General features: G+C 55.3%; 1 protein-coding gene across 4 annotated transcripts in view; it reads left to right on the top strand.

The window, feature by feature from the left end:
* The window catches only part of LOC107307690 (uncharacterized), an 80693-nt gene that overhangs the window by 17183 nt on the left and 35661 nt on the right, over positions 1–27849 (top strand). For 3 of the 4 annotated variants that reach the window (XM_085535707.1, XM_085535705.1, XM_085535706.1), the window contains exons 3-17: positions 425–665; positions 3210–3381; positions 8151–8276; positions 9524–9571; positions 10475–10516; positions 11568–11630; positions 12576–12650; positions 14994–15077; positions 19061–19117; positions 20385–20438; positions 20538–20591; positions 20703–20756; positions 21772–21825; positions 23891–23944; positions 27536–27580. In XM_085535707.1, the coding sequence (XP_085391833.1) occupies positions 425–665; positions 3210–3381; positions 8151–8276; positions 9524–9571; positions 10475–10516; positions 11568–11630; positions 12576–12650; positions 14994–15077; positions 19061–19117; positions 20385–20438; positions 20538–20591; positions 20703–20756; positions 21772–21825; positions 23891–23944; positions 27536–27580 (1223 nt within the window). Of the gene's footprint in view, positions 1–424; positions 666–3209; positions 3382–7197; positions 7206–8150; positions 8277–9523; positions 9572–10474; positions 10517–11567; positions 11631–12575; positions 12651–14993; positions 15078–19060; positions 19118–20384; positions 20439–20537; positions 20592–20702; positions 20757–21771; positions 21826–23890; positions 23945–27535; positions 27581–27849 lie in introns of those variants that run through there. The other variant, XM_085535708.1, reaches the window with a different exon arrangement.

Genomic DNA, 27849 nt, shown 5'->3' on the forward strand with positions numbered 1-27849 from the left:
GGGCTCCCTGCCCCACATCTCCCCCTATAGGGCTGTAACACTGTGCCCTATGGGGTGCCCTGCCCCACATCTCCCCCTATAGGGCCGTAACACTGTGTCCTATGGGGCTCCCTGCCCCACATCTCCCCCTATAGGGCTGTAACACTGTGCCCTATGGGGTGCCCTGCCCCACATCTCCCCCTATAGGGCTGTAACACTGTGCCCTATGGGGTGCCCTGCCCCACATCTCCCCCTATAGGGCTGTAACACTGTGCCCTATGGGGTGCCCTGCCCCACATCTCCCCCTATAGGGCTGTGGGTATATGGGATATGTGGGGCAGGGATGTAACACTGTGCCCTATGGGGTGCCCTGCCCCACATCTCCCCCTATAGGGCTGTAACACTGTGCCCTATGGGGTGCCCTGCCCCACATCTCCCCCTATAGGGCCGTTGCATTCGGGTTTTGCGGTGTCGGTTCTGCTCCGTTTGGATCCCGGTTCTTCGGTCCCGTTGTTGTGGGTCCGGGATGGCGCCGTGGGGCGGCACTTGTGGGTCCGAGTGAGCCCCACATCTCTCAGCCTCATCTATGGGGCAGAGCGTGAGGATGATGATGATGATGGTGATGGGGGCGGCCCTATAGGGCAGCATCGCCTGCACTTCAGCAACGTCCGCATCGCAGATGGAAGGTATGGGGTGGGACCTATAGAACCCTATAGATCCCCTGTAGAACCCTATAGAGCCCTATAGAACCCTATAGATCCCCTATAGAGCACTATAGATCCCCTATAGAGCCCTATAGAACCCTATAGAACCCTATAGATCCCCTATAGAACCCTATAGAACCCTATAGATCCTTGTAGAGCCCCTGTAGAGACCCATTAAGCCCTTTAGAACCCTATAGATCCCCTATAGATCCCCTATAGAGCCCCATAGATCCCCTATAGAGACCCATTGAGCCCTGTAGAGCCCCAAAGAGCCCTATAGATCCCTATAGAACCCTATAGATCCCCTATAGAACCCTACAGAGCCCTATAGATCCCCTATAGAACCCTATAGATCCCCTATAGAAACCTACAGAGCCCTATAGATCCCCTATAGATCCCCTATAGATCCCTATAGCTCCCTATATGTCCCCTATAGATCCCTATAGAGCCCTATAGATCCCCTATAGAGCCCTATAGAGCCCCATAGAAACTTATAGGGCCCCATAGAGACCCTATAGAACCCTATAGAGCCCCATAGTGACCCCATAACCCCATAGTGCCCCCATAGCCCCATAAGGACCCCATAGAGACCCCATAACCCCATAAGGACCCCATAGTGACCCCATAAGGACCCCATAACCCCATAAGGACCCTATATTGCCCCTATAGGACCCCATAAGGACTCCATAGAGACCCCATAGAGACCCCATAACCCCATAAGGACCCCATAGTGACCCCATAAGGACCCCATAATCCCATAGTGACCCCATAACCCCATAAGGACCCTATATTGCCCCTATAGGACCCCATAAGGACTCCATAGAGACCCCATAGAGACCCCATAACCCCATAAGGACCCCATAGTGACCCCATAAGGACCCCATAATCCCATAGTGACCCCATAACCCCATAAGGACCCTATATTGCCCCTGTAGGACCCCATAGTGACCCCATAACCCCATAAGGACCCCATAAGGACCCTATATTGCCCCTATAGGACCCCATAAGGACCCCATAGAGACCCCATAACCCCATAAGGACCCCATAGTGGCCCCATAGCCCCATAAGGACCCTATATTGCCCCTATAGGACCCCATAAGGACCCTATATTGCCCCTATAGGACCCCATAAAGACCCCATAGAGACCCCATAACCCCATAAGGACCCCATAAGGACCCTATATTGCCCCTATAGGACCCCATAAGGACCCCATAGAGACCCCATAAGGACCCCATAACCCCATAAGGACCCTTATGTTGCCCCTATAGGACCCCATAAGGACTCCATAGAGACCCCATAACCCCATAAGGACCCCATAGTGACCCCATAAGGACCCCATAACCACATAGCGACCCCATAACCCCATAAGGACCCTATATTGCCCCTATAGGACCCCATAAGGACCCCATAGAGACCCCATAACCCCATAAGGACCCCATAGAGACCCCATAACCCCATAGTGGCCCCATAGAGACCCCATAACCCCATAAGGACCCCATAGTGGCCCCATAGCCCCACAAGGACCCTATATTGCCCCTATAGGACCCCATAAGGACCCTATATTGCCCCTATAGGACCCCATAAAGACCCCATAGAGACCCCATAACCCCATAAGGACCCCATAAGGACCCTATATTGCCCCTATAGGACCCCATAAGGACCCCATAGAGACCCCATAAGGACCCCATAACCCCATAAGGACCCTATGTTGCCCCTATAGTACCCCATAAGGACTCCATAGAGACCCCATAACCCCATAGTCACCCCATAAAGACCCCATAACCCCATAGTGCCCCCATAACCCCATAGTCACCCCATAGAGACCCCATAACCCCATAAGGACCCCATAGAGACCCCATAACCCCATAGTCACCCCATAAAGACCCCATAACCCCATAGTGCCCCCATAACCCCATAGTCACCCCATAGAGACCCCATAACCCCATAAGGACCCCATAGAGACCCCATAACCCCATGAAGACCCCGTAGAGACCCCATAAGTGACCCCATAGTGCCCCCATAACCCCATAAGTGACCCCATAGTGCCCCCATAACTTCATAGTGCCCCCATAACCCCATAAGGACCCCATAGAGACCCCATAACCCCATAGTCACCCCATAAAGACCCCATAACCCCATAGTGCCCCCATAACCCCATAGTCACCCCATAGAGACCCCATAACCCCATAAGGACCCCATAGAGACCCCATAAGGACCCCATAACCCCATAAGGACCCTATATTGCTCCTATAGGACCCCATAAGGACCCCATAGAGACACCATAACCCCATAAGGACCCTATATTGCCCCTATAGGACCCCATAAGGACCCCATAGAGACCCCATAACCCCATAAGGACCCCATAGAGACCCCATATCCCCATAACCACCCCATAGAGACCCCATAAGGACCCCATAACCCCATAAGGACCCCATAGTGCCCCCATAACCCCATAATCACCCCATAGAGACCCCATAACCCCATAGTGCCCCCATAACCCCCTATTGACCCCATTGCACCCCATAGGTGGCACTGGGTGCTGCTGTCCCTGCGTGGTTCCCTGCTGACCCTACACGTGGACTGTCGCCCTATGGGGTCTCGCCCCACGGCCGCCCCACGGATCCTATTCAACCTCCTCGGCCGCCCCCACCCCAAAGGGCTCATCGGGATCGGGAAGCCACAAGGGGGGGGATTTCGGGTATGGGGTCTATGGGGTTCTATGGGGCTGGGGGGCTATGGGGTATGGGGGGCTATGGGGTTCTATGGGGCTGGGGGGGCATGTGGGGTTGAGGGGGGTCTATGGGGCTCTATGGGGCTGGGTGGGGATATGGGGTTCTATGGGGCTGGGGGTGATTTGGGGTATGGGGGGCTATGGGGTTCTATGGGGCTGGGGGGGGATATGGGGCTGGGTGGGGATATGGGGTTCTATGGGGCTGGGGGGGGATATGGGGCTGGGTGGGGATATGGGGTTCTATGGGGCTGGGGGGGGATATGGGGTTGAGGGGGGTCTATGGGGTTCTATGGGGCTGGAGGGGGATATGGGGTTCTATGGGGCTGGGGGGGGATATGGGGCTGGGTGGGGATATGGGGTTCTATGGGGCTGGGGGGGGATATGGGGTTGAGGGGGGTCTATGGGGTTCTATGGGGCTGGGGGGGGATATGGGGTTCTATGGGGTTGGGGGGGGATGTGGGGTATGGGGGGGCTATGGGGCTGGGGGGGGATATGGGGTTCTATGGGGCTGAGGGGGTCTATGGGGTTCTATGGGGCTGGGGGGTTCTATGGGGCTGGGGGGGGATATGGGGTATGGGGGGGCTATGGGGCTAGGAGGGGTCTATGGGGTTCTATGGGGCTGGGGGGGGGATTTCGGGTATGGGGCCTATGGGGTATGGGGGGGCTATGGGGTTCTATGGGGCTGGGGGGGGATATGGGGTTGAGGGGGGTCTATGGGGTTCTATGGGGCTGGGGGGGGATATGGGGTTCTATGGGACTGGGGGGGGATATGGGGTATGGGGGAGCTATGGGGTTCTATGGGGCTGAGGGGGGATATGGGGTTCTATGGGGCTGGGGGGGGATATGGGGTTCTATGGGGCTGGGGGGGGATATGGGGTTGAGGGGGGTCTATGGGGTTCTATGGGGCGGGGGGGGATATGGGGTTCTATGGGGTTGGGGGGGGATGTGGGGTATGGGGGGGCTATGGGGCTGGGGGGGGATATGGGGTTCTATGGGGCTGGGGGGGTCTATGGGGCTGGGGGGGGATATGGGGTATGGGGGGGCTATGGGGCTAGGAGGGGTCTATGGGGTTCTATGGGGCTGGGGGGGGATTTCGGGTATGGGGCCTATGGGGTATGGGGGGGCTATGGGGTTCTATGGGGCTGGGGGGGGATATGGGGTTCTATGGGGCTGGGGGGGGATATGGGGTATGGGGGGGTTATGGGGTTCTATGGGGCTGTGGGGGGATATGGGGCATGGGGGAGCTATGGGGTTCTATGGGGCTGAGGGGGGATATGGGGTTCTATGGGGCTGAGGGGGTCTATGGGGTTCTATGGGGCTGGGGGGGTCTATGGGGCTGGGGGGGGATATGGGGTATGGGGGGGCTATGGGGCTGGGGGGGATTTTGGGTATGGGGGGGTTCTATGGGGCTGGGGATCTATGGGGTATGGGGGGTCTATGGGGTTCTATGGGGCTGGGGGGGGTCTATGGGGCTGAGGGGGGTCTATGGGGTTCTATGGGGCTGGGGGGGGATATGGGGTATGGGGGGGCTATGGGGCTGGGGGCCTCTATGGGGTACTATGGGGCTGAGGGGGTCTATAGGGTTCTATGGGGCTGGGGAGGTTCTATGGGGCTGGGGGGGGATATGGGGTATGGGGGGGCTATGGGGCTGGGGGGGGTTCTATGGGGCTGGGGGGGGATTTCGGGTATGGGGGGTCTATGGGGTTGGGGGGGGTTCTATGGGGCTGGGGGGGGATATGGGGTATGGGGGGTCTATGGGGCTCTATGGGGCTGGGGGGGATTTTGGGTATGGGGGGGTTCTATGGGGCTGGGGATCTATGGGGTATGGGGGGACTATGGGGCTGAGGGGGGGCTATGGGGCTCTATGGGGCTGAGGGGGTCTATGGGGTTCTATGGGGCGGGGGGGGGGCTATGGGGTTCTATGGGGCTGGGGGGGTCTATGGGGCTGGGGGGGGATATGGGGTATGGGGGGGCTATGGGGCTGGGGGGGATTTTGGGTATGGGGGGGTTCTATGGGGCTGGGGATCTATGGGGTATGGGGGGTCTATGGGGTTCTATGGGGCTGGGGGGGGTCTATGGGGCTGAGGGGGGTCTATGGGGTTCTATGGGGCTGGGGGGGGATATGGGGTATGGGGGGGCTATGGGGCTGGGGGCCTCTATGGGGTACTATGGGGCTGAGGGGGTCTATAGGGTTCTATGGGGCTGGGGAGGTTCTATGGGGCTGGGGGGGGATATGGGGTATGGGGGGGCTATGGGGCTGGGGGGGGTTCTATGGGGCTGGGGGGGGATTTCGGGTATGGGGGGTCTATGGGGTTGGGGGGGGTTCTATGGGGCTGGGGGGGGATATGGGGTATGGGGGGTCTATGGGGCTCTATGGGGCTGGGGGGGATTTTGGGTATGGGGGGGTTCTATGGGGCTGGGGATCTATGGGGTATGGGGGGACTATGGGGCTGAGGGGGGGCTATGGGGCTCTATGGGGCTGAGGGGGTCTATGGGGTTCTATGGGGCGGGGGGGGGGCTATGGGGTTCTATGGGGCTGGGGGGGTCTATGGGGCTGGGGGGGGATATGGGGTATGGGGGGGCTATGGGGCTGGGGGGGATTTTGGGTATGGGGGGGTTCTATGGGGCTGGGGATCTATGGGGTATGGGGGGTCTATGGGGTTCTATGGGGCTGGGGGGGGTCTATGGGGCTGAGGGGGGTCTATGGGGTTCTATGGGGCTGGGGGGGGATATGGGGTATGGGGGGGCTATGGGGCTGGGGGCCTCTATGGGGTACTATGGGGCTGAGGGGGTCTATAGGGTTCTATGGGGCTGGGGAGGTTCTATGGGGCTGGGGGGGGATATGGGGTATGGGGGGGCTATGGGGCTGGGGGGGGTTCTATGGGGCTGGGGGGGGATTTCGGGTATGGGGGGTCTATGGGGTTGGGGGGGGTTCTATGGGGCTGGGGGGGGATATGGGGTATGGGGGGTCTATGGGGCTCTATGGGGCTGGGGGGGATTTTGGGTATGGGGGGGTTCTATGGGGCTGGGGATCTATGGGGTATGGGGGGACTATGGGGCTGAGGGGGGGCTATGGGGCTCTATGGGGCTGGGGGGGATATGGGGCTTGGGGGTTCTATGGGGCTGGGGGAGGATTTCAGGTATGGGGGGCTATGGGGCTGGGGGGGGATATGGGGTATGGGGGGGCTATGGGGCTAGGAGGGGTCTATGGGGTTCTATGGGGCTGGGGGGGGATTTCGGGTATGGGGCCTATGGGGTATGGGGGGGCTATGGGGTTCTATGGGGCTGGGGGGGGATATGGGGGGACTATGGGGCTGAGGGGGGGCTATGGGGTTCTATGGGGCAGGGGGGGGATATGGGGTATGGGGGGGCTATGGGGTTCTATGGGGCTGGGGGGGGATATGGGGTTGAGGGGGGTCTATGGGGTTCTATGGGGCTGGGGGGCTATGGGGCTGGGTGGGGATATGGGGTTCTATGGGGCTGGGGGGGGATATGGGGTATGGGGGGGCTATGGGGTTCTATGGGGCTGGGGGGGATATGGGGATCTATGGGGCTGGGTGGGGATATGGGGTATGGGGGATCTATGGGGTTCTATGGGGCTGGGGGGGGATATGGGGTTCTATGGGGTTGGGGGGAGATATGGGGTATGGGGGGCTATGGGGCTGGGGGGGGATTTCGGGTATGGGGGGGCTATGGGGTTCTATGGGGCTGGGGGGGGATATGGGGCTGGGGATCTATGGGGCTGGGGATCTATGGGGCTGAGGGGGGTTATGGGGTGGGGGGGATTTCGGGTATGGGGGGTCTATGGGGTTGGGGGGGGTTCTATAGGGCTGGGTGGGTCTATGGGGTTCTATGGGGCTGGGGGGGATATGGGGTATGGGGGAGCTATGGGGTTCTATGGGGCTGGGGGGGGATGTGGGGTTCTATGGGGCTGGGGGTGATTTGGGGTATGGGGGGCTATGGGGTTCTATGGGGCTGGGGGGCTATGGGGCTGGGTGGGGATATGGGGTTCTATGGGGCTGGGGGGCTATGGGGCTGGGGGGGGATATGGGGTTCTATGGGGCTGGGGGGGGATATGGGGTTGAGGGGGGTCTATGGGGTTCTATGGGGCTGGGGGGGGATATGGGGTATGGGGGGCTATGGGGTTCTATGGGGTTCTATGGGGCTGAGGGGGGTCTATGGGGTATGGGGGGGGCATATGGGTATGGGGGGGTCTATGGGGCTGGGGGGGGATATGGGTTTCTATGGGGCACTCTGGGTTTCTATGGGGTCTCTATGTGTCTCTATGGGTCTCTATGGGTCCCTGTGGGTCTCTATGGGGTCCCTATGTGTCTCTATGGGTCTCTATGGGTCCCTATGGGTCTCTATGTGTCTCTATGGGGTCTCTATGGGTCTCTATGTGTCCCTATGTGTCTCTATATGTCCCTATCTGTCCCTATATGTCCCTATATGTCTCTATATGTCCCTATGTGTCCCATGTGTCCCTATGTGTCCCTATGTGTCCCTATATGTCCCTATACGTCCCTATATGTCCCTATATGTCTCTATGTGTCCCTATCTGTCCCTATATGTCCCTATCTGTCCCTATGTGTCCCTATGTGTCCCTATATGTCCCTATATGTCTCTATGTGTCCCTATATGTCCCTATATGTCCCTATGTGTCCCTATGTGTCCCTATGTGTCCCTATATGTCCCTATATGTCCCCATATGTCCCTATATGTCCCTGTCCCCATAGGGCTCAATCCAGGAGCTCTCGCTGTGGTCAGACCTCCGTTCCGCTAGGGGGCGCTGTCCGTTCCCTCGGCGCCGCTGCGCCCCCCAGCGGCCACAGAGCGACATGGCGGCTGTGCGACACGGACCGGTGTGTGGGGGGGTATAGGGTGTATAGGGTGTATAGGGTGTATAGGGTGTATAGGGTGTATAGGGTGCATAGGGTGTATAGGGTGTATAGGGTGTATAGGATGTATAGGGTGTATAGGGTGTATAGGGTGTATAGGGTGTATAGCATGTATAGGGTGTATAGGGTGTATAGGATGTATAGGGTGTATAGGGTGTATAGGGTGTATAGGGGGTATAGGGGGTATAGGGTGTATAGGGTGTATAGGATATATAGGGTGTATAGGGGGTATAGGGGGTATAGGGTGTATAGGGTGTATAGGGTGTATAGGGTGTATGGGGTGTATAGGGTGTATAGGGTGTATAGGGTGTATAGGATGTATAGGATGTATAGGGTGCATAGGGTGTATAGGATGTATAGGGTGTATAGGGTGTATAGGATGTATAGGGTGTATAGGATATATAGGGGGTATAGGATGTATAGGGTGTATAGGATGTATAGGGTGTATAGGGTGTATAGGGTGTATAGGATGTATAGGATGTATAGGATGGGGGGGGTCCCCTATAGAAGGGGAGGGTCTCTATAGGATAGGGGGGCTCCTATAGGACCGATGTGTGCTCCTATAGGGGGGGTATAGGGTGTATAGGATGTATAGGGTGTATAGGGTGTATAGGATGTATAGGGTGTATAGGATGTATAGGGTGTATAGGGGGTATAGGATGTATAGGGTGTATAGGATGTATAGGGTGTATAGGATGTATAGGATGTATAGGGTGTATAGGGCGTATAGGATGTATAGGGAGTATAGGGTGTATAGGATGTATAGGGGGTATAGGGTGTATAGGGTGTATAGGGTGTATAGGATGTATAGGATGGGGGGGATCCCCTATAGAACGGAGGGGGTCCGCTATAGGATGGGGGGCTCCTATAGGGGGGGTATAGGATGTATAGGGTGTGGGGGGGGTCCCCTATATCTCTATAGGATAGAGGGGATCCTATAGGACCGGTGTGTGCTCCTGTGGGGGGGTATAGGATGTATAGGGTGGGGGGGTCCCCTATAGAACAGGGGGGCTCCTATAGGAGCTATGGGGGGGGTCCCCTATAGAAGGGGGGGGGGGTCTCTATAGGATAAGGGGGCCCCTATGGGGGGCGTGGGAGGGGGGCTATAGGATATTGGGGGGGTCCCCTATAGAAGGGGGGGGTCTCTATAGGATGGGGGGGCTATAGGATAATGGGGCTTAATTAAGGCTTAATTAACGACCCCCCCCCAGGTTCGAGGCCTGAAAGGAGACAAAGGAGAAGCGGCCGCCATCGAACCCGTAAATGACCCCAAAATCAGCCCAAATCACCCCAAAAACACCCCAAATCCCACCCCAAAATGACCCCAAATGACCCCAAATCCCACCATTGACCCCAAAAGACCCCAAATCTGACCCCAAATTTGACCCCAAATCCCCCCATTGACCCCGAAAGACCCCAAATGACCCCAAATCTGTCCCCAAATCCCCCCATTGACCCCAAAAGACCCCAAATCCCACCCCAAATCCCCCCATTGACCCCAAAGTCACCCCAAATCCCCCCCAAAGGCCCCAAATGACCCCAAATCTGACCCCAAATCCTCCCCAAGTGACCCTAAATCTGACCCCAAATCCCCCCAAATCCGACCCCAAATCCCCCATTGACCCCATATGACCCCAAATCCCCCCTAAATGACCCCAAAAGACCCCAAATGGCCCCATATCTGACCCCCAATCCCCCCCATTGACCCCATAATACGACCCCAAATCTCCCATTGACCCCAAAAGACCCCAAATCCCCCCAAATGACCCCAAAAAGACCCCAAATCCCTCATTGACCCCATAATCCAACCCCAAATCCTCCACTGACCCCAAAACCCCCCTAGTCCCCCCCCAAATGACCCCAAATCTGACCCCAAATCCCCCCCAAATGACCCCAAATCCACCCTAATCTGACCCCATAATCCGACCCCAAATCCCCCCTAAATGACCCCAAATCCCCCATTGACCCCATAATCCCCCCAAATCCCCCCAAATCTGACCCCAAATCCCCCCAAATGACCCCAAATCCCCCATTGACCCAAAAAGACCCCAAATGACCCCAAATCCGACCCCAAATCCCCCATTGACCCCATAATCTGACCCCAAATCCCCCCTAAATGACCCCAAATCCCCTATTAACCCCATTCTTATCTCCCCCTACAGGCCATGTTGGTTGAGGGTCCTGCAGGCCCCGAAGGCCCGGCTGTGAGTCACCCCATAAGTGACCCTATAAGGGACCCTATAAGTGACCCTATAAGGGACCCTATAAGTGACCCTATAACTGACCCCATAAGGGACCCTATAACTGACCCCATAACTGGCCCTATAAGGGACCCTATAACTGACCCTATAAGGGACCCTATAAGTGACCCTATAAGGGACCCTATAAGGGACCCTATAAGTGACCCTATAACTGACCCTATAACTGACCCTATAAGTGACCCTATAAGGGACCCTATAAGGGACCCTATAAGGGACCCTATAACTGACCCTATAACTGACCCTATAAGGGACCCTATAAGTGACCCTATAACTGACCCCATAAGTGACCCTATAAGTGACCCTATAACTGACCCTATAAGGGACCCTATAAGTGACCCTATAAGGGACCCTATAACTGACCCTATAAGGGACCCTATAACTGACCCTATAACGGACCCTATAAGTGACCCTATAACTGACCCTATAACTGACCCTATAACTGACCCCATAAGTGACCCTATAACTGACCCTATAACTGACCCTATAAGGGACCCTATAACTGACCCTATAACTGACCCTATAAGTGACCCTATAACTGACCCCATAACTGACCCTATAAGTGACCCTATAAGTGACCCTATAACTGACCCTATAACTGACCCTATAAGTGACCCTATAACTGACCCTATAACTGACCCTATAAGTGACCCTATAACTGACCCCATAAGTGACCCTATAAGGGACCCTATAAGTGACCCTATAAGGGACCCTATAAGGGACCCTATAAGTGACCCTATAAGGGACCCTATAAGTGACCCCATAACTGACCCTATAAGTGACCCTATAAGTGACCCTATAAGGGACCCTATAACTGACCCTATAAGTGACCCTATAACTGACCCTATAAGGGACCCTATAACTGACCCTATAACTGACCCTATAAGTGACCCTATAAGTGACCCTATAAGGGACCCTATAACTGACCCTATAACTGACCCTATAACTGACCCTATAAGGGACCCCCCCCTTATGGTGTCCCCCCCCGACCCTATAGGGGATTTCGGGACCCCCGGGGGCTCAGGGACCACCAGGAGCACCAGGAGACCCCGGAGAGAGGGTGAGTGACCCCATAGACACCCTATAACGACCCTATAGACCCTATATTGATCCTATAGACCCTATATTGACCCTATAAGGACCCCATAGCCACCCTATAAGGACCCTATAGACCCTATAAGGACCCCATAGCCACCCTATAATGACCCCATAGCCACCCTATAACGACCCCATAGCCACCCTATAACGACCCTATAGACCCTATAATGACCCTATATTGACCCTATAAGGACCCCATAGCCACCCTATAACAACCCTATATTGACCCTATTGACCCTATATTGATCCTATAGACCCTATATTGACCCTATTGACCCTATATTGATCCTATTGACCCTATAATGACCCTATAATGACCCTATTGACCCTATAATGACCCTATTGACCCTATAAGGACCCTATTGGCCCTATATTGACCCTATAATGACCCTATATTGATCCTATTGACCCTATATTGACCCTATTGACCCTATATTGATCCTATAGACCCTATATTGATCCTATTGACCCTATATTGACCCTATTGACCCTATAGTGACCCCATAGTGACCCTATTGACCCTATTGACCCTATATTGATCCTATAGACCCAATATTGACCCTATAGACCCTATATTGACCCTATTGACCCTATATTGATCCTATAGACCCTATATTGACCCTATTGACCCTATAACGACCCTGTTGACCCTATATTGATCCTACTGACCCTATATTGACCCTATTGACCCTATAAGGACCCCATAGTGACCCTATATTGACCCTATTGACCCTATATTGACCTTATTGACCCTATATTGATCCTATTGACCCTATAATGACCCTATTGACCCTATATCGACCCTATTGACCCTATATTGACCCTATAATGACCCTATTGATCCTATTGACCCTATATTGATCCTATTGACCCTATATTGGCCCTATTGACCCTATTGACCCTATAGGGTCCCCCCGGTCGCCCTGGTCTGCCCGGCTCTGATGGGACCCCAGGACCCCCCGGCACCGCCATGATGCTGCCGGTACCATGGGGTTATGGGGCAGCTTATGGGGTTATGGGGCAGCTTATGGGGTTATGGGGTTATGGGGTTGTGGGGTTATGGGGCAGCTTATGGGGTTATGGGGCAGCTTATGGGGTTATGGGGCAGCTTATGGGGTTATGGGGTTATAGGGTTTTGGGGTTATGGGGTTATGGGGCAGCTTATGGGGTTATGGGGTTATGGGGCAGCTTATGGGGTTATGGGGCAGCTTATGGGGCAGCTTATGGGGTTATGGGGCAGCTTATGGGGTTATGGGGTTATGGGGCAGCTTATGGGGTTATGGGGCAGCTTATGGGGTTATGGGGTTATGGGGTTGTGGGGTTATGGGGCAGCTTATGGGGTTATGGGGCAGCTTATGGGGTTATGGGGCAGCTTATGGGGTTATGGGGTTATAGGGTTTTGGGGTTATGGGGTTATGGGGCAGCTTATGGGGTTATGGGGTTATGGGGCAGCTTATGGGGTTATGGGGCAGCTTATGGGGCAGCTTATGGGGTTATGGGGCAGCTTATGGGGTTATGGGGTTATGGGGCAGCTTATGGGGTTATGGGGCAGCTTATGGGGTTATGGGGTTATGGGGTTATGGGGTTATGGGGTTATGGGGCACCTTATGGGGTTATGGGGCAGCTTATGGGGTTATGGAGTTATGGGGTTATGGGGCAGCTTATGGGGTTATGGGGTTATGGGGTTATGGGGTTATGGGGCAGCTTATGGGGTTATGGGGTTATAGGGTTATGGGGGGGGTTATGGGGTTATGGGGCAGCTTATGGGGTTATGGGGTTATGGGGTTATGGGGTTATGGGGCACCTTATGGGGTTATGGGGCAGCTTATGGGGTTATGGGGTTATGGGGTTATGGGGCAGCTTATGGGGTTATGGGGTTATAGGGTTATGGGGGGGGTTATGGGGTTATGGGGCAGCTTATGGGGTTATGGGGTTATAGGGTTATGGGGGGGGTTATGGGGTTATGGGGTTATGGGGCAGCTTATGGGGTTATGGGGCAGCTTATGGGGTTATGGGGTTATGGGGCAGCTTATGGGGTTATGGGGCAGCTTATGGGGTTATGGGGTTATGGGGTTATAGGGTTATGGGGTTATGGGGTTATAGGTTTATAGGGTTATAGGGTTATGGGATTATGGGGTTATGGGGTTATAGGGTTATGGGGTTATGGGTTTATGGGGTTATGGGGTTATAGGGTTATGGGGTTATAGGTTTACAGGGTTATGGGATTATGGGGTTATAGGTTTATAGGTTTATAGGGTTATGGGTTATGGGGTTATGGGGTTATGGGGTTATAGGGTTATGGGGATATGGGGCAGATTATGGGGTTATGGGGTTAAAGAGGTTAATGGGGTTATGGGGCAGCTTATGGGGTTATGGGGTTATGGTGTTATAGGGTTATGGGGTTATCAGCTTATGGGATGGGGGGGTTATGGGGTTATAGGGTTATGGGGTTATGGGGTTATGGGGTTATAGGGTTATGGGGTTATGGGGTTATGGGGTTATAGGGTTATGGGGTTATAGGGTTATGGGGTTATAGGGTTATGGGGTTATGGGGTTATGTGGTTATAGGGTTATGGGGTTATGGGGTTATAGGGGATTATAGGGTTATGGGGTTATAGGGTTATGGGGTTATGGGGTTATAGGGGATTATAGGGTTATGGGGTTATGGGGTTATAGGGGATTATAGGGTTATGGGGTTATAGGGTTATGGGGTTATGGGGTTATAGGGGATTATAGGGTTATGGGGTTATGGGGTTATGGGGGGTTATAGTGTTATGGGGTTATAGGGTTATGGGGTTATGGGGTTATAGGGTTATGGGATGTAGGGGTCATGGGGTTAAGGGGGGTTATGGGATTAAGGGGGCTAATGGGATTAAGGGTCTTATGGGGTTAAGGGGGGTTATGGGGTGGGGGGGGTTACGTGGTTATGGGGGGTTATGGGGTTATGGGATGTAATATTATGGGATGTTATGGGATGTTATAATATTATGGGATGTTATGGGGTGCTGTAATATTATTATGGGATGTTATGGGGTGATATAATATTATGGGATGTTCTGGGTTCCTATTATGGGATGATATAATATTATGGGATGTTCTGGGTTCCTATTATGGGATGATATAATATTATGGGATGTTCTGGGTTCCTATTATGGGATGTAATATTATGGGATGTTATGGGTTCCTATTATGGGATGATATAATATTATGGGATGTTATGGGGTGCTGTAATATTATGGGATGTTATGGGTTCCTATTATGGGATATAATAATATGGGATGTTATGGGGTGCTGTAATAATATTATGGGATGTTATGGGGTGCAGTTCCGGTTCAGCAGCTCAGCACTGAAGGGTCCGGCCGTGGCAGCGCAGGAACTGCAGGCACAGGAGGCGCTAATGCAGGCCAGGGTGAGTGCGCCCCATAGCCACCCCATAGCCACCCCATAGAGACCCATAGACACCCCATAGAGACCCATAGCCACCCCATAGCCACCCCATAGAGACCAATAGAACTGCAGGCACAGGAGGCGCTAATGCAGGCCAGGGTGAGTGACCCCATAGGGACCCATAGAGACCCATAGAGACCCATAGACACCCATAGAGACACATAGAGACCCATAGCCACCCCATAGAGACCCATAGACACCCCATAGAGACCCATAGCCACCCCATAGAGACCAATAGAACTGCAGGCACAGGAGGCGCTAATGCAGGCAAGGGTGAGTGCGCCCCATAGAGACCCATAGAGACCCATAGAGACCCATAGAGACCCATAGAGACACATAGAGACCCATAGCCACCCCATAGAGACCCATAGAGACCCATAGACACCCCATAGAGACACATAGCCACCCCATAGAGACCAATAGAACTGCAGGCACAGGAGGCGCTAATGCAGGCCAGGGTGAGTGACCCCATAGAGACCCATAGAGACCCATAGAGACCCATAACGACCCCATAGCCACCCCATAGCCACCCCATAGAGACCCATAGAGACCCATAGAGGCACATAGAGACCCATAGAGACCCCATAGAGACCAATAGAGCTGCAGGCACAGGAGGCGCTAATGCAGGCCAGGGTGAGTGACCCCATAGGGACCCATAGAGACCCATAGAGACACATAGACACCCCATAGAGACCCCATAGAGACCCATAGGGACCCATAGAACTGCAGGCACAGGAGGCGCTAATGCAGGCCAGGGTGAGTGATCCCATAGGGACCCATAGAGACCCATAGAGACCCATAGAGACCCATAGCCACCCCATAGAGACACATAGCGACCCCATAGAGACACATAGCCACCCCATAGAGACCCATAGAGACCCATAGAGACACATAGAGACCCATAGCCACCCCATAGGGACCCATAGGGACCCATAGAGACCCATAGAGACCCCATAGAGACCCATAGAGACCAATAGAACTGCAGGCACAGGAGGCGCTAATGCAGGCCAGGGTGAGTGTGCCCCATAGAGACCCATAGAGACCCATAGAGACACATAGAGACCCCATAGCCACCCCATAGAGACCCATAGACACCCCATAGCCACCCCATAGAGACCAATAGAGCTGCAGGCACAGGAGGCGGTAATGCAGGCCAGGGTGAGTGCGCCCCATAGATACCCCATAGCCACCCCATAGAGACCCATAGAGACCCCATAGAGACACATAGCCACCCCATAGAGACACATAGAGACCCATAGACACCCCATAGCCACCCCATAGAGACCAATAGAGCTGCAGGCACAGGAGGCGCTAATGCAGGCCAGGGTGAGTGACCCCATAGAGACCCATAGAGACTCCATAGAGACACATAGAGACCCCATAGAGACCCCATAGAGACACATAGAGACCCCATAGAGACCCCATAGAGACACATAGAGAGCCCATAGAGACACATAGAGACACATAGAGTCCCATAGAGACCCATAGAGACACATAGGGACCCATAGGGACCCCATAGAGACACATAGGGACCCCATAGAGACACATAGAGACCCATAGCAACCCATAGAGACCCCATAGAGACCCATAGGGACCCATAGAGACACATAGAGACCCATAGAGACCCCATAGAGACCCATAGAGACCCATAGAGACCCCATAGAGACCCCATAGAGACCCATAGCCACCCCATAGAGACCCATAGAGACCCATAGACACCCCATAGAGACCCATAGAGACCCATAGACACCCCATAGAGACCAATAGAGCTGCAGGCACAGGAGGCGCTAATGCAGGCCAGGGTGAGTGACCCCATAGAGACCCATAGAGACCCATAGAGACCCATAGCGACCCATAGACACCCCATAGAGACCCATAGAGACCCATAGAGACCCATAGAGACCCATAGCGACCCATAGACACCCCATAGAGACCCATAGAGACACATAGACACCCCATAGAGACCCATAGAGACCCATAGACACCCCATAGAGACCCATAGAGACCCATAGACACCCCATAGAGACCCATAGAGACCCATAGACACCCCATAGAGACCCATAGAGACCCATAGACACCCCATAGAGACCCATAGAGACCCATAGACACCCCATAGAGACCAATAGAGCTGCAGGCACAGGAGGCGCTAATGCAGGCCAGGGTGAGTGACCCCATAGAGACCCATAGAGACCCATAGAGACCCATAGACACCCCATAGAGACCCATAGCGACCCATAGACACCCCATAGAGACCCATAGCGACCCATAGACACCCCATAGAGACCCATAGAGACACATAGACACACATAGAGACCCATAGCGACCCATAGAGACCCATAGCGACCCATAGAGACCCATAGAGACACATAGAGACCCATAGAGACCCCATAGACACCCATAGAGACCCATAGAGACCCATAGAGACCCCATAGAGACCCATAGAGACCCCATAGAGACCCCATAGAGACCCATAGCCACCCCATAGAGACCCATAGAGACCCATAGACACCCCATAGAGACCCATAGAGACCCATAGACACCCCATAGAGACCAATAGAGCTGCAGGCACAGGAGGCGCTAATGCAGGCCAGGGTGAGTGACCCCATAGAGACCCATAGAGACCCATAGAGACCCCATAGAGACCCATAGGGACACATAGAGACACATAGGGACACATAGGGACCCCATAGAGACACATAGAGACCCATAGAGACCAATAGAGCTGCAGGCACAGGAGGCGCTAATGCAGGCCAGGGTGAGTGAGCCCCATAGAGACCCATAGACACCCCATAGAGACCCATAGAGACCCATAGAGACCCATAGAGACACATAGAGACACATAGAGACCCCATAGAGACACATAGAGACCCCATAGGGACCAATAGAACTGCAGGCACAGGAGGCGCTAATGCAGGCCAGGGTGAGTCACCCCATAGGGACCCATAGAGACCCATAGAGACCCATAGAGACCCATAGAGACCCCATAGGGACACATAGAGACCCATAGAGACCCATAGAGACCAATAGAACTGCAGGCACAGGAGGCGCTAATGCAGGCCAGGGTGAGTGACCCCATAGAGACCCATAGCCACCCCATAGAGACACATAGACACCCCATAGAGACACATAGGGACCCATAGACACCCCATAGCCCCCCATAGAGACCAATAGAGCTGCAGGCACAGGAGGCGCTAATGCAGGCCAGGGTGAGTGACCCCATAGAGACCCATAGAGACCCCATAGGGACCCCATAGAGACCCATAGAGACACATAGCCACCCCATAGAGACACATAGAGACCCATAGAGTCACATAGAGACCCCATAGAGACATAGGGATCCATAGAGACACATAGAGACCCATAGAGACACATAGAGACCCCATGGAGACCCATAGAGACCCCATAGGGACCCATAGAGACACATAGAGACCCATAGAGACCCCATAGAGACCCCATAGAGACACATAGGGACCCCATAGAGACCCATAGGGACACATAGAGACCCCATAGAGACCCACAGAGACACATAGAGACCCATAGCAACCCCATAAAGACCCCATAGAGACCCATAGAGACCCATATTGCCCCATAGTGCCCCATATTGCCCCATAGCGCCCCATAGAGACCCATAGCCACCCCACAGGCCCCATAGAGCCCACAGACCCCACAGAACCCAGCAATCCTATAGACCCCACTGCCCCATAGATCCCATAGATCCTGTTGTCTGCCCCATAGATCCCATCTGCCTCATAGATCCCATAGATTCCATCTGCCCCACAGATCCCATAAATCCCATAGATCCCACTGCCCCATAGATCCCATTGGCCCCATGGATCCCATGTGCCCCATAGATCCCATAGACCTCATTGTCCCCATAGACCCCATAACCCCCCCCCACCCCAATCCCCTATAGGACTGACCCCCTGTTCTCCCCCCACCCCACAGCTGGCCCTACGGGGACCCCCCGGCCCTATGGGTTATACTGGGCGGCCCGGACCTATGGTGAGTATGGGGCGACCCTATAGAGGGGGGAGACCCTATGGGGGGGGGGAGACCCTATAGAGGGGGGTGGAGACCCTATAGATGGGGTGGAGACCCTATAGAGGAGGTGGAGACCCTATAGAGGGGATGGAGACCCTATAGATAGGGGGAGACCCTATAGATGGGGGTGGAGACCCTATAGAAGGGGGAGACCCTATAGAGGAGGTGGAGACCCTATAGAGGGGATGGAGACCCTATAGATAGGGGGAGACCATATAGGGGTGACCCTGTAGAGGGGGTGGAGACCCTATAGATGGGGGGAGACCCTATAGATAGGGGGAGATCATATAGGGGTGACCCTATAGAGGGGATGGAGACCCTATAGATGGTGGTGGAGACCCTATAGAGGGGATGGAGACCCTATAGAGGAGGTGGAGACCCTATAGAAGGGGGAGACCCAATAGATGGGGGTGGAGACCCTATAGATGGGGGGAGACCCTATAGAGGGGGGGGGAGACCCTATAGATGGGGGTGGAGACCCTATAGAGGGGGGAGACCCTATAGAGGGGATGGAGACCCTATAGATGGGGGTGGAGACCCTATAGAGGGGGTGGAGACCCTATAGAGGGTGTAAAGACCCTATAGATGGGGGAGACCATATAGAGGTGACCCTATAGAAGGGGTGGAGACCCTATAGAGGGTGTAAAGACCCTATAGATGGGGGAGACTATATAGGGGTGACCCTATAGAGGGGGTGGAGACCCTATAGAGGGTGTAAAGACCCTATAGATGGGGGGAGACCATATAGAGGTGACCCTATAGAGGGGGGGGAGACCCTATAGATAGGGGGAGACCATATAGGGGTGACCCTATAGAGGGGATGGAGACCCTATAGAGGGGGTGGAGACCCTATAGAGGGGGGAGACCCTATAGAGGGTGGAGACTATATAGGGGTGACCCTATAGAGGGGGTGGAGACCCTATAGGTAGGGGGAGATCATATAGGGGTGACCCTATAGAGAGGGTGGAGACCCTATAGAGGGGATGGAGACCCTATAGATGGGGGGAGACCATATAGGGGTGACCCTATAGATGGGGGTGGAGAACCTATAGATAGGGGGAGACCATATAGGGATGACCCTATAGAGAGGAGGAGGAAGCCCTATAGAAACGGGGAGAGATCCTACAGGGATGGACCCTATAGAGGCGACCCTATAGAGGCGACCCTATAGGGCTGACCCTATAGGGCTGACCCTATAGAACCCCCCCATCACCCCATTGTTTTCTAGGGCCAACCCGGCAGCGTCGGCATGAAGGGTGAAAGTGGCGATTATGGACCTCAGGTGACCCCAAAACCCCATAAACCAACCCCAAATCATCGTCCCCTTATAGGGGACCCTATAGGGCTTTATGGGGTCCCACCGACCCTATATCCCATATAGGGACCCCGAGGACCACAAGGGCTCAGTGGACCCCCAGGGAAACCCGGAAGGAGGGTGAGTTTGGGGTCGGGGGGGGGATATATGGGGTCGGGGGGGGGTTATGGTATGGGGACCCCCCACCCTATACCATATAGGTTCCTATAGGGTCTCTGGTGGGGTTTATAGGGTCGGCCTGGAGCGGATGGAGCGCGAGGGTTGCCTGGAGATCCCGGTGTGAAGGTATGGGGCTGGGGGGGGGCTTATGGGGTGGGGAACCTATAGAACCTATAGGGTGGATCCTATGGGGCTTTGGGGTCCTATAGGGTGGATCCTATGGGGGTTTGGGGTCCTATAGGGTGGATCCTATGTGGGTCTGGGGTCCTATATGGGGTGGGGAACCTATAGAACCTATAGGGTGGATCCTATGGGGGTTTGGGGTCCTATAGGGTGGATCCTATGGGGGTTGGGGGTCCTATAGGGTGGATCCTATGGGGGTTTGGGGTCCTATAGGGTGGATCCTATGGGGGTTTGGGGTCCTATAGGGGTCAGGGTGGATCCTATGGGGGTTTGGGGTCCTATAGGGGTCGGGGTGGATCCTATGGGGGTTTGGGGTCCTATAGGGGGTTTGGGAGAACCTATAGGGTGGATTCTATGTGGGTCTGGGGTCCTATAGGGTGGATCCTATGGGGGTTTGGGGTCCTATATGGGGTGGGGGAACCTATAGGGTGGATTCTATGTGGGTCTGGGGTCCTATAGGGGTCAGGGTGGATCCTATGGGGGTTTGGGGTCCTATAGGGGGTTTGGGGGAACCTATAGGGTGGATCCTATGGGGGTTTGGGATCCTATATGGGGTGGGAGAACCTATAGGGTGGATCCTATGGGGGTTTGGGGTCCTATAGGGGTCAGGGTGGATCCTATGGGGGTTTGGGGTCCTATAGGGGGTTGGGGAACATATAGGGTGGATCCTATGGGGGTTTGGGGTCCTATATGGGGTGGGGGAACCTATAGGGTGGATCCTATGGGGGTTTGGGGTCCTATAGGGTGGATCCTATGGGGGTTTGGGGTCCTATAGGGTGGATCCTATGGGGGTTGGGGGTCCTATAGGGTGGATCCTATGGGGGTTTGGGGTCCTATAGGGGTCGGGTTGGTCCCTATGGGGGTTTATGGGGCTCTATAGGGTTTGGGGTACTATGGGATGGGGGCCTGTGTCTATAGGTGCTCCCTATGGGGCGCTCACCCCATATATTCCCTATAGGGTGATCGCGGCTTCGATGGCTTACCGGGACTGCCAGGAGACAAAGGACACCGCGTGAGTGGGGCTGCCCCATAACTGCCCCATAGCTGCCCCATAGCTGCCCCATAGCTGCCCCATAACTGCCCCATAGCTGCCCCATAGCTGCCCCATAACTGCCCCATAGCTGCCCCATAGCTGCCCCATAACTGCCCCATAGCTGCCCCATAACTGCCCCATAACTGCCCCATAGCTGCCCCATAACTGCCCCATAGCTGCCCCATAGCTGCCCCATAGCTGCCCCATAACTGCCCCATAGCTGCCCCATAACTGCCCTATAACTGCCCCATAGCTGCCCCATAACTGCCCCATAACTGCCCCATAGCTGCCCCATAACTGCCCCATAACTGCCCCATAGCTGCCCCATAGCTGCCCCATAACTGCCCCATAACTGCCCCATAACTGCCCCATAGCTGCCCCATAACTGCCCCATAACTGCCCCATAGCTGCCCCATAGCTGCCCCATAGCTGCCCCATAACTGCCCCATAACTGCCCCATAGCTGCCCCATAACTGCCCCATAACTGCCCCATAGCTGCCCCATAACTGCCTCATAGCTGCCCCATAGCTGCCCCATAGCTGCCCCATAACTGCCCCATAGCTGCCCCATAACTGCCCCATAACTGCCCCATAGCTGCCCCATAACTGCCCCATAGCTGCCCCATAGCTGCCCCATAACTGCCCCATAACTGCCCCATAACTGCCCCATAGCTGCCCCATAACTGCCCCATAGCTGCCCCATAGCTGCCCCATAACTGCCCCATAGCTGCCCCATAGCTGCCCCATAACTGCCCCATAACTGCCCCATAACTGCCCCATAGCTGCCCCATAACTGCCCCATAGCTGCCCCATAGCTGCCCCATAACTGCCCCATAGCTGCCCCATAGCTGCCCCATAACTGCCCCCACCCTATAACCTCCAGCCCCATAACCCCCATCCCAGCCCCATAACCCCCACCCCATAACCTCCAGCCCCATAACCCCCATTTCTGCCCCATAACCCCCACCCTATAACACCCCACCCCATAACCTCCAGCCCCATAACCCCCATCCTATATCCCACCACCCCATAACCCCCATCCCAGCCCCATAACCCCCACCCTATAACCTTCAGCCCCATAACCCCCCTCCCAGCCCCATAACTCCCACCCCATAACCCCCCACCCCATAACCTCCAGCCCCATAACCCCCCTCCCAGCCCCATAACTCCCACCCTATAACCCCACCACCCCATAACCCCCACCCTATAACCCCCATTTCTGCCCCATAACCCCCATCCCAGCCCCATAACCCCCACCCCATAACCCCCACCCTATAACCCCCACCCTATAACCCCCACCCTATAACCTACCACCCCATAACCCCCACCCCATAACCCCACCCTATAACCCCCATCCCAGCCCCATAACCCCCACCCTATAACCTCCAGCCCCATAACCCCCACCCCATAACCTCCAGCCCCATAACCCCCATCCCAGCCCCATAACCCCCACCCCATAACCCCCACCCCATAACCCCCATCCCAGCCCCTTAACCCCCACCCTATAACCCCCATCCCAGCCCCATAACCCCCACCCCATAACCCCCATCCCAGCCCCATAACCCCCACCCCATAACCCCCATCCCAGCCCCATAACCCCCACCCCATAACCCCCACCTATAACCCCCATCCCAGCCCCATAACCCCCACCCTATAACCCACCACCCCATAACCCCCACCCTATAACCCCCACCCTATAACCCACCACCCCATAACCCCCATCCCAGCCCCATAACCCCCACCCTATAACCCACCACCCCATAACCCCCACCCTATAACCCCCATCCCAGCCCCATAACCCCCACCCTATAACCTTCAGCCCCATAACCCCCATCCCAGCCCCATAACCCCCACCCTATAACCCCCACCCTATAACCCACCACCCCATAACCTCCAGCCTATAACCCACCACCCCATAACCCCCACCCCATAACCCCCAGCCCCATAACCCCCACCCCATAACCCCCATCCCAGCCCCATAACCCCCACCCCATAACCTCCACCCTATAACCCACCACCCCATAACCCCCATTTCTGCCCTATAGGGTGAGAGCGGCATCCGGGGAGAGCCCGGACCCCCAGGAGAAGATGGGGAGAGGGTGAGGAGGGGGAAAATAGGGGGGGGGGATATGGGGTTTTTGGGGGGGATTTGGGGTATATGGGGTTCTATGGGGGGATATGGGGTATATGGGGTTCTATGGGGGGGTTATGGGATATATGGGGTTCTATAGGGGGGAGTTGGGGGGATATGGGGTTCTATGGGGGGATATGGGGTTCTATGGGGGGGTTATGGGGTATATGGGGTTCTATGGGGGGTTTGGGGGGGATATGGGGTTCTATGGGGGGGTTATGGGGTATATGGGGTTCTATGGGGGGATATGGTGTTCTATGGGGGGATTTGGGGGTATATGGGGTTCTATGTGGGGGTTATGGGGTATATGGGGTTCTATGGGGGGATTTGGGGGTATATGGGGTTCTATGGGGGGGAGATGGGGGGATATGGGGTTCTATGGGGGGATTTGGGGGTATATGGGGTTCTATGGGGGGGTTATGGGGTATATGGGGTTCTATGGGGGGGGTTATGGGGGGATATGGGGTTCTATGGGGGGGTTATGGGGTATATGGGGTTCTGTGGGGGGGTTATGGGGTTCTATGGGGGGGAGTTGGGGGGATATGGGGTTCTATGGGGGGATATGGGGTTCTATGGGGGAGATGGGGGTATATGGGGTTCTATGGGGGGGTTATGGGGTATATGGGGTTCTATGGGGGGGTTATGGGGTATATGGGGTTCTACGGGGGGGTTATGGGGGGATATGGGGTTCTATGGGGGGATATGGGGTTCTATGGGGGGGTTATGGGGTATATGGGGTTCTATGGGAGGGTTATGGGGTATATGGGGTTCTATGGGGGGGTTATGGGGTATATGGGGTTCTATGGGGGGGTTATGGGGTATATGGGGTTCTATGGGGGGGAGATGGGGGGATATGGGGTTCTATTGGGGGGATATGGGGTTCTATGGGAGGGTTATGGGGTATATGGGGTTCTATGGGAGGGTTATGGGGTATATGGGGTTCTGTGGGGGGGTTATGGGGTTCTATGGGGGGTTTGGGGGGGATATGGGGTTTTTGGGGGGAAATTGGGGTATATGGGGTTCTATGGGGGGGGTTATGGGGTTCTATGGGGGGTTTGGGGGGGATATGGGGTTCTATGGGGGGGTTATGGGGTATATGGGGTTCTATAGGGGGGTTGGGGGTATATGGGGTTTGATGGGGGTATATGGGGTTCTGTGGGGGGGGTTATGGGATATATGGGGTTCTATGGGGGGGTTATGGGGTATATGGGATTCTATGGGGGGGAGATGGGGGGATATGTGGTTCTATGGGGCGGTTATGGGATATATGGGGTTCTATGGGGGGGTTATGGGGTATATGGGATTCTATGGGGGGGAGATGGGGGGATATGGGGTTCTATGGGGGGGTTATGGGGTTCTATGGGAGAGATGGGGGTATATGGGGTTCTGTGGGGGGGTTATGGGGTATATGGGGTTCTATAGGGGGGTTATGGGGTTCTATGGGGGGGTTATGGGGTATATGGGGTTCTATGGGGGGGTTATGGGGTTCTATGGGGGGTTTGGGGGGGATATGGGGTTCTGTGGGGGGGTTATGGGGTTATGTGGGGGCATATGGGGTATATGGGGTTCTGTGGGGGGGTTATGGGGTTCTATGGGAGAGATGGGGGTATATGGGGTTCTATGGGGGGGTTGGGGGTATATGGGGTTCGATGGGGGTATATGGGGTTCTATGGGGGGGTTATGGGGTTCTATGGGGGGGAGTTGGGGGGATATGGGGTTCTATGGGGGTATATGGGGTTCTATGGGGGGGTTATGGGGTATATGGGGGGGAGATGGGGGGATATGGGGTTCTATGGGGGGATATGGGGTTCTATGGGGGGGTTATGGGGTATATGGGATTCTATGGGGGTTGATGGGGGGATATGGGGTTCTATGGGGGGATATGGGGTTCTATGGGGGGGTTATGGGGTATATGGGGTTCTATGGGGGGGAGTTGGGGGGATATGGGGTTCTATGGGGCGGTTATGGGGTATATGGGGTTCTATGGGGGGGTTATGGGGTTCTATGGGGGGGAGTTGGGGGGATATGGGGTTCTATGGGGGTATATGGGGTTCTATGGGGGGGTTATGGGGTATATGGGGTTCTATGGGGGGGAGTTGGGGGGATATGGGGTTCTATGGGGGTATATGGGGTTCTATGGGGGGGTTATGGGGTATATGGGGTTCTTTGGGGGGGAGTTGGGGGGATATGGGGTTCTATGGGGGTATATGGTGTTCTATGGGGGGGTTATGGGATATATGGGGTTCTATGGGGGGGAGTTGGGGGGATATGGAGTTCTATGGGGGGATATGGGGTTCTATGGGGGGGTTATGGGGTATATGGGGTTCTATGGGGGGGAGATGGGGGGATATGGGGTTCTGTGGGGGGGTTATGGGGTTCTATGGGAGAGATGGGGGTATATGGGGTTCTATGGGGGGTTTGGGGGGGATATGGGGTTCTATGGGGGGGTTATGGGGGTCTATGGGGGAGTTGGGGGGATATGGGGTTCTATGGGGGGTTTGGGGGGGATATGGGGTTCTGTGGGGGGGTTATGGGGTTCTGTGGGGGAGTTGGGGGGGATATGGGGTTCTATGGGGGGGTTATGGGGTTCTGTGGGGGGATATGGGGTATATGGGGTTCTGTGGGGGGGTTATGGGGTTCTATGGGGGGTTTTGGGGGGATATGGGGTTCTATGGGAGGGTTATGGGGTATATGGGGTTCTATGGGGGGGATATGGGGTTCTATGGGGGAGATGGGGGGGGATATGGGGTTTTTTGGGGGGATTTGGGGTATATGGGGTTCTGTGGGGGGGGTTATGGGGTTCTGTGGGGGGTTTGGGGGGGATATGGGGTTCTATGGAGGGGTTATGGGGTTCTATGGGGGGGTTATGGGGTTCTATGGGGGGTTTGGGGGGGATATGGGGTTCTGTGGGGGGGTTATGGGGTTATGTGGGGGCATATGGGGTATATGGGGTTCTGTGGGGGGGTTATGGGGTTCTATAGGAGAGATGGGGGTATATGGGGTTCTATGGGGGGTTTGGGGGGGATATGGGGTTCTATGGGGGGGTTATGGGGTTCTATGGGGGGTTTGGGGGGGATATGGGTTTCTATGGGGGAGTTGGGGGGATATGGGGTTCTATGGGGGAGTTGGGGGGATATGGGGTTCTATGGGGGGATATGGGGTTCTATGGGGGGGTTATGGGGTTCTATGGGGGGTTTGAGGGGGATATGGGGTTCTATGGGGGGATATGGGGTTCTATGGGGTTCTGTGGGGGGGATATGGGGTTCTGTGGGGAGGTTATGGGGTTCTGTGGGGGGGTTATGGGGTATATGGGGTTCTATGGGGGGTTATGGGGTTCTATGGGGGGGTTATGGGGTATATGGGATTCTATGGGGTGGGTTATGGGGTATATGGGATTCTATGGGGGGTTATGGGATATATGGGGTTCTATGGGGGGGAGATGGGGGGATATAGGGTTCTATGTGGGGGTTATGGGGTATATGGGATTCTATGGGGGGGAGATGGGGGGATATGGGGTTTTGGGGTTGATCTGAGACTGGGATCTTTGGGGTCTTCATAGGGGGACGCTGGAGATGTGGGACCACGTGGGATGCCTGGAGAGGCGGTAATGGCCCCAATGACACCCCCCCCATAACCCCCCTTTATGGGACCCCCACCCCATAACCACCCTAAGACCCCCCTTATGGGACCCCCCAGGACCCCCCTTATGGGATCCCACCCCATAACCCCCCTTATGGGACCCCCCCTTTATGGGATCCCACCCCATAACCACCCCAGGACCCCCTTTATGGGACCCCAACCCCATAACCCCCACAGGACCCCCCTTATGGGACCCCCCCTTATGGGATACCACCCCATAACCCCCCCAAGACC

This window comes from Coturnix japonica, unplaced genomic scaffold, assembly GCF_054131305.1.
Source record: "Coturnix japonica strain WE unplaced genomic scaffold, WE-NBRP24 Scf157, whole genome shotgun sequence".
NCBI classification, from domain to species: domain Eukaryota; kingdom Metazoa; phylum Chordata; class Aves; order Galliformes; family Phasianidae; genus Coturnix; species Coturnix japonica.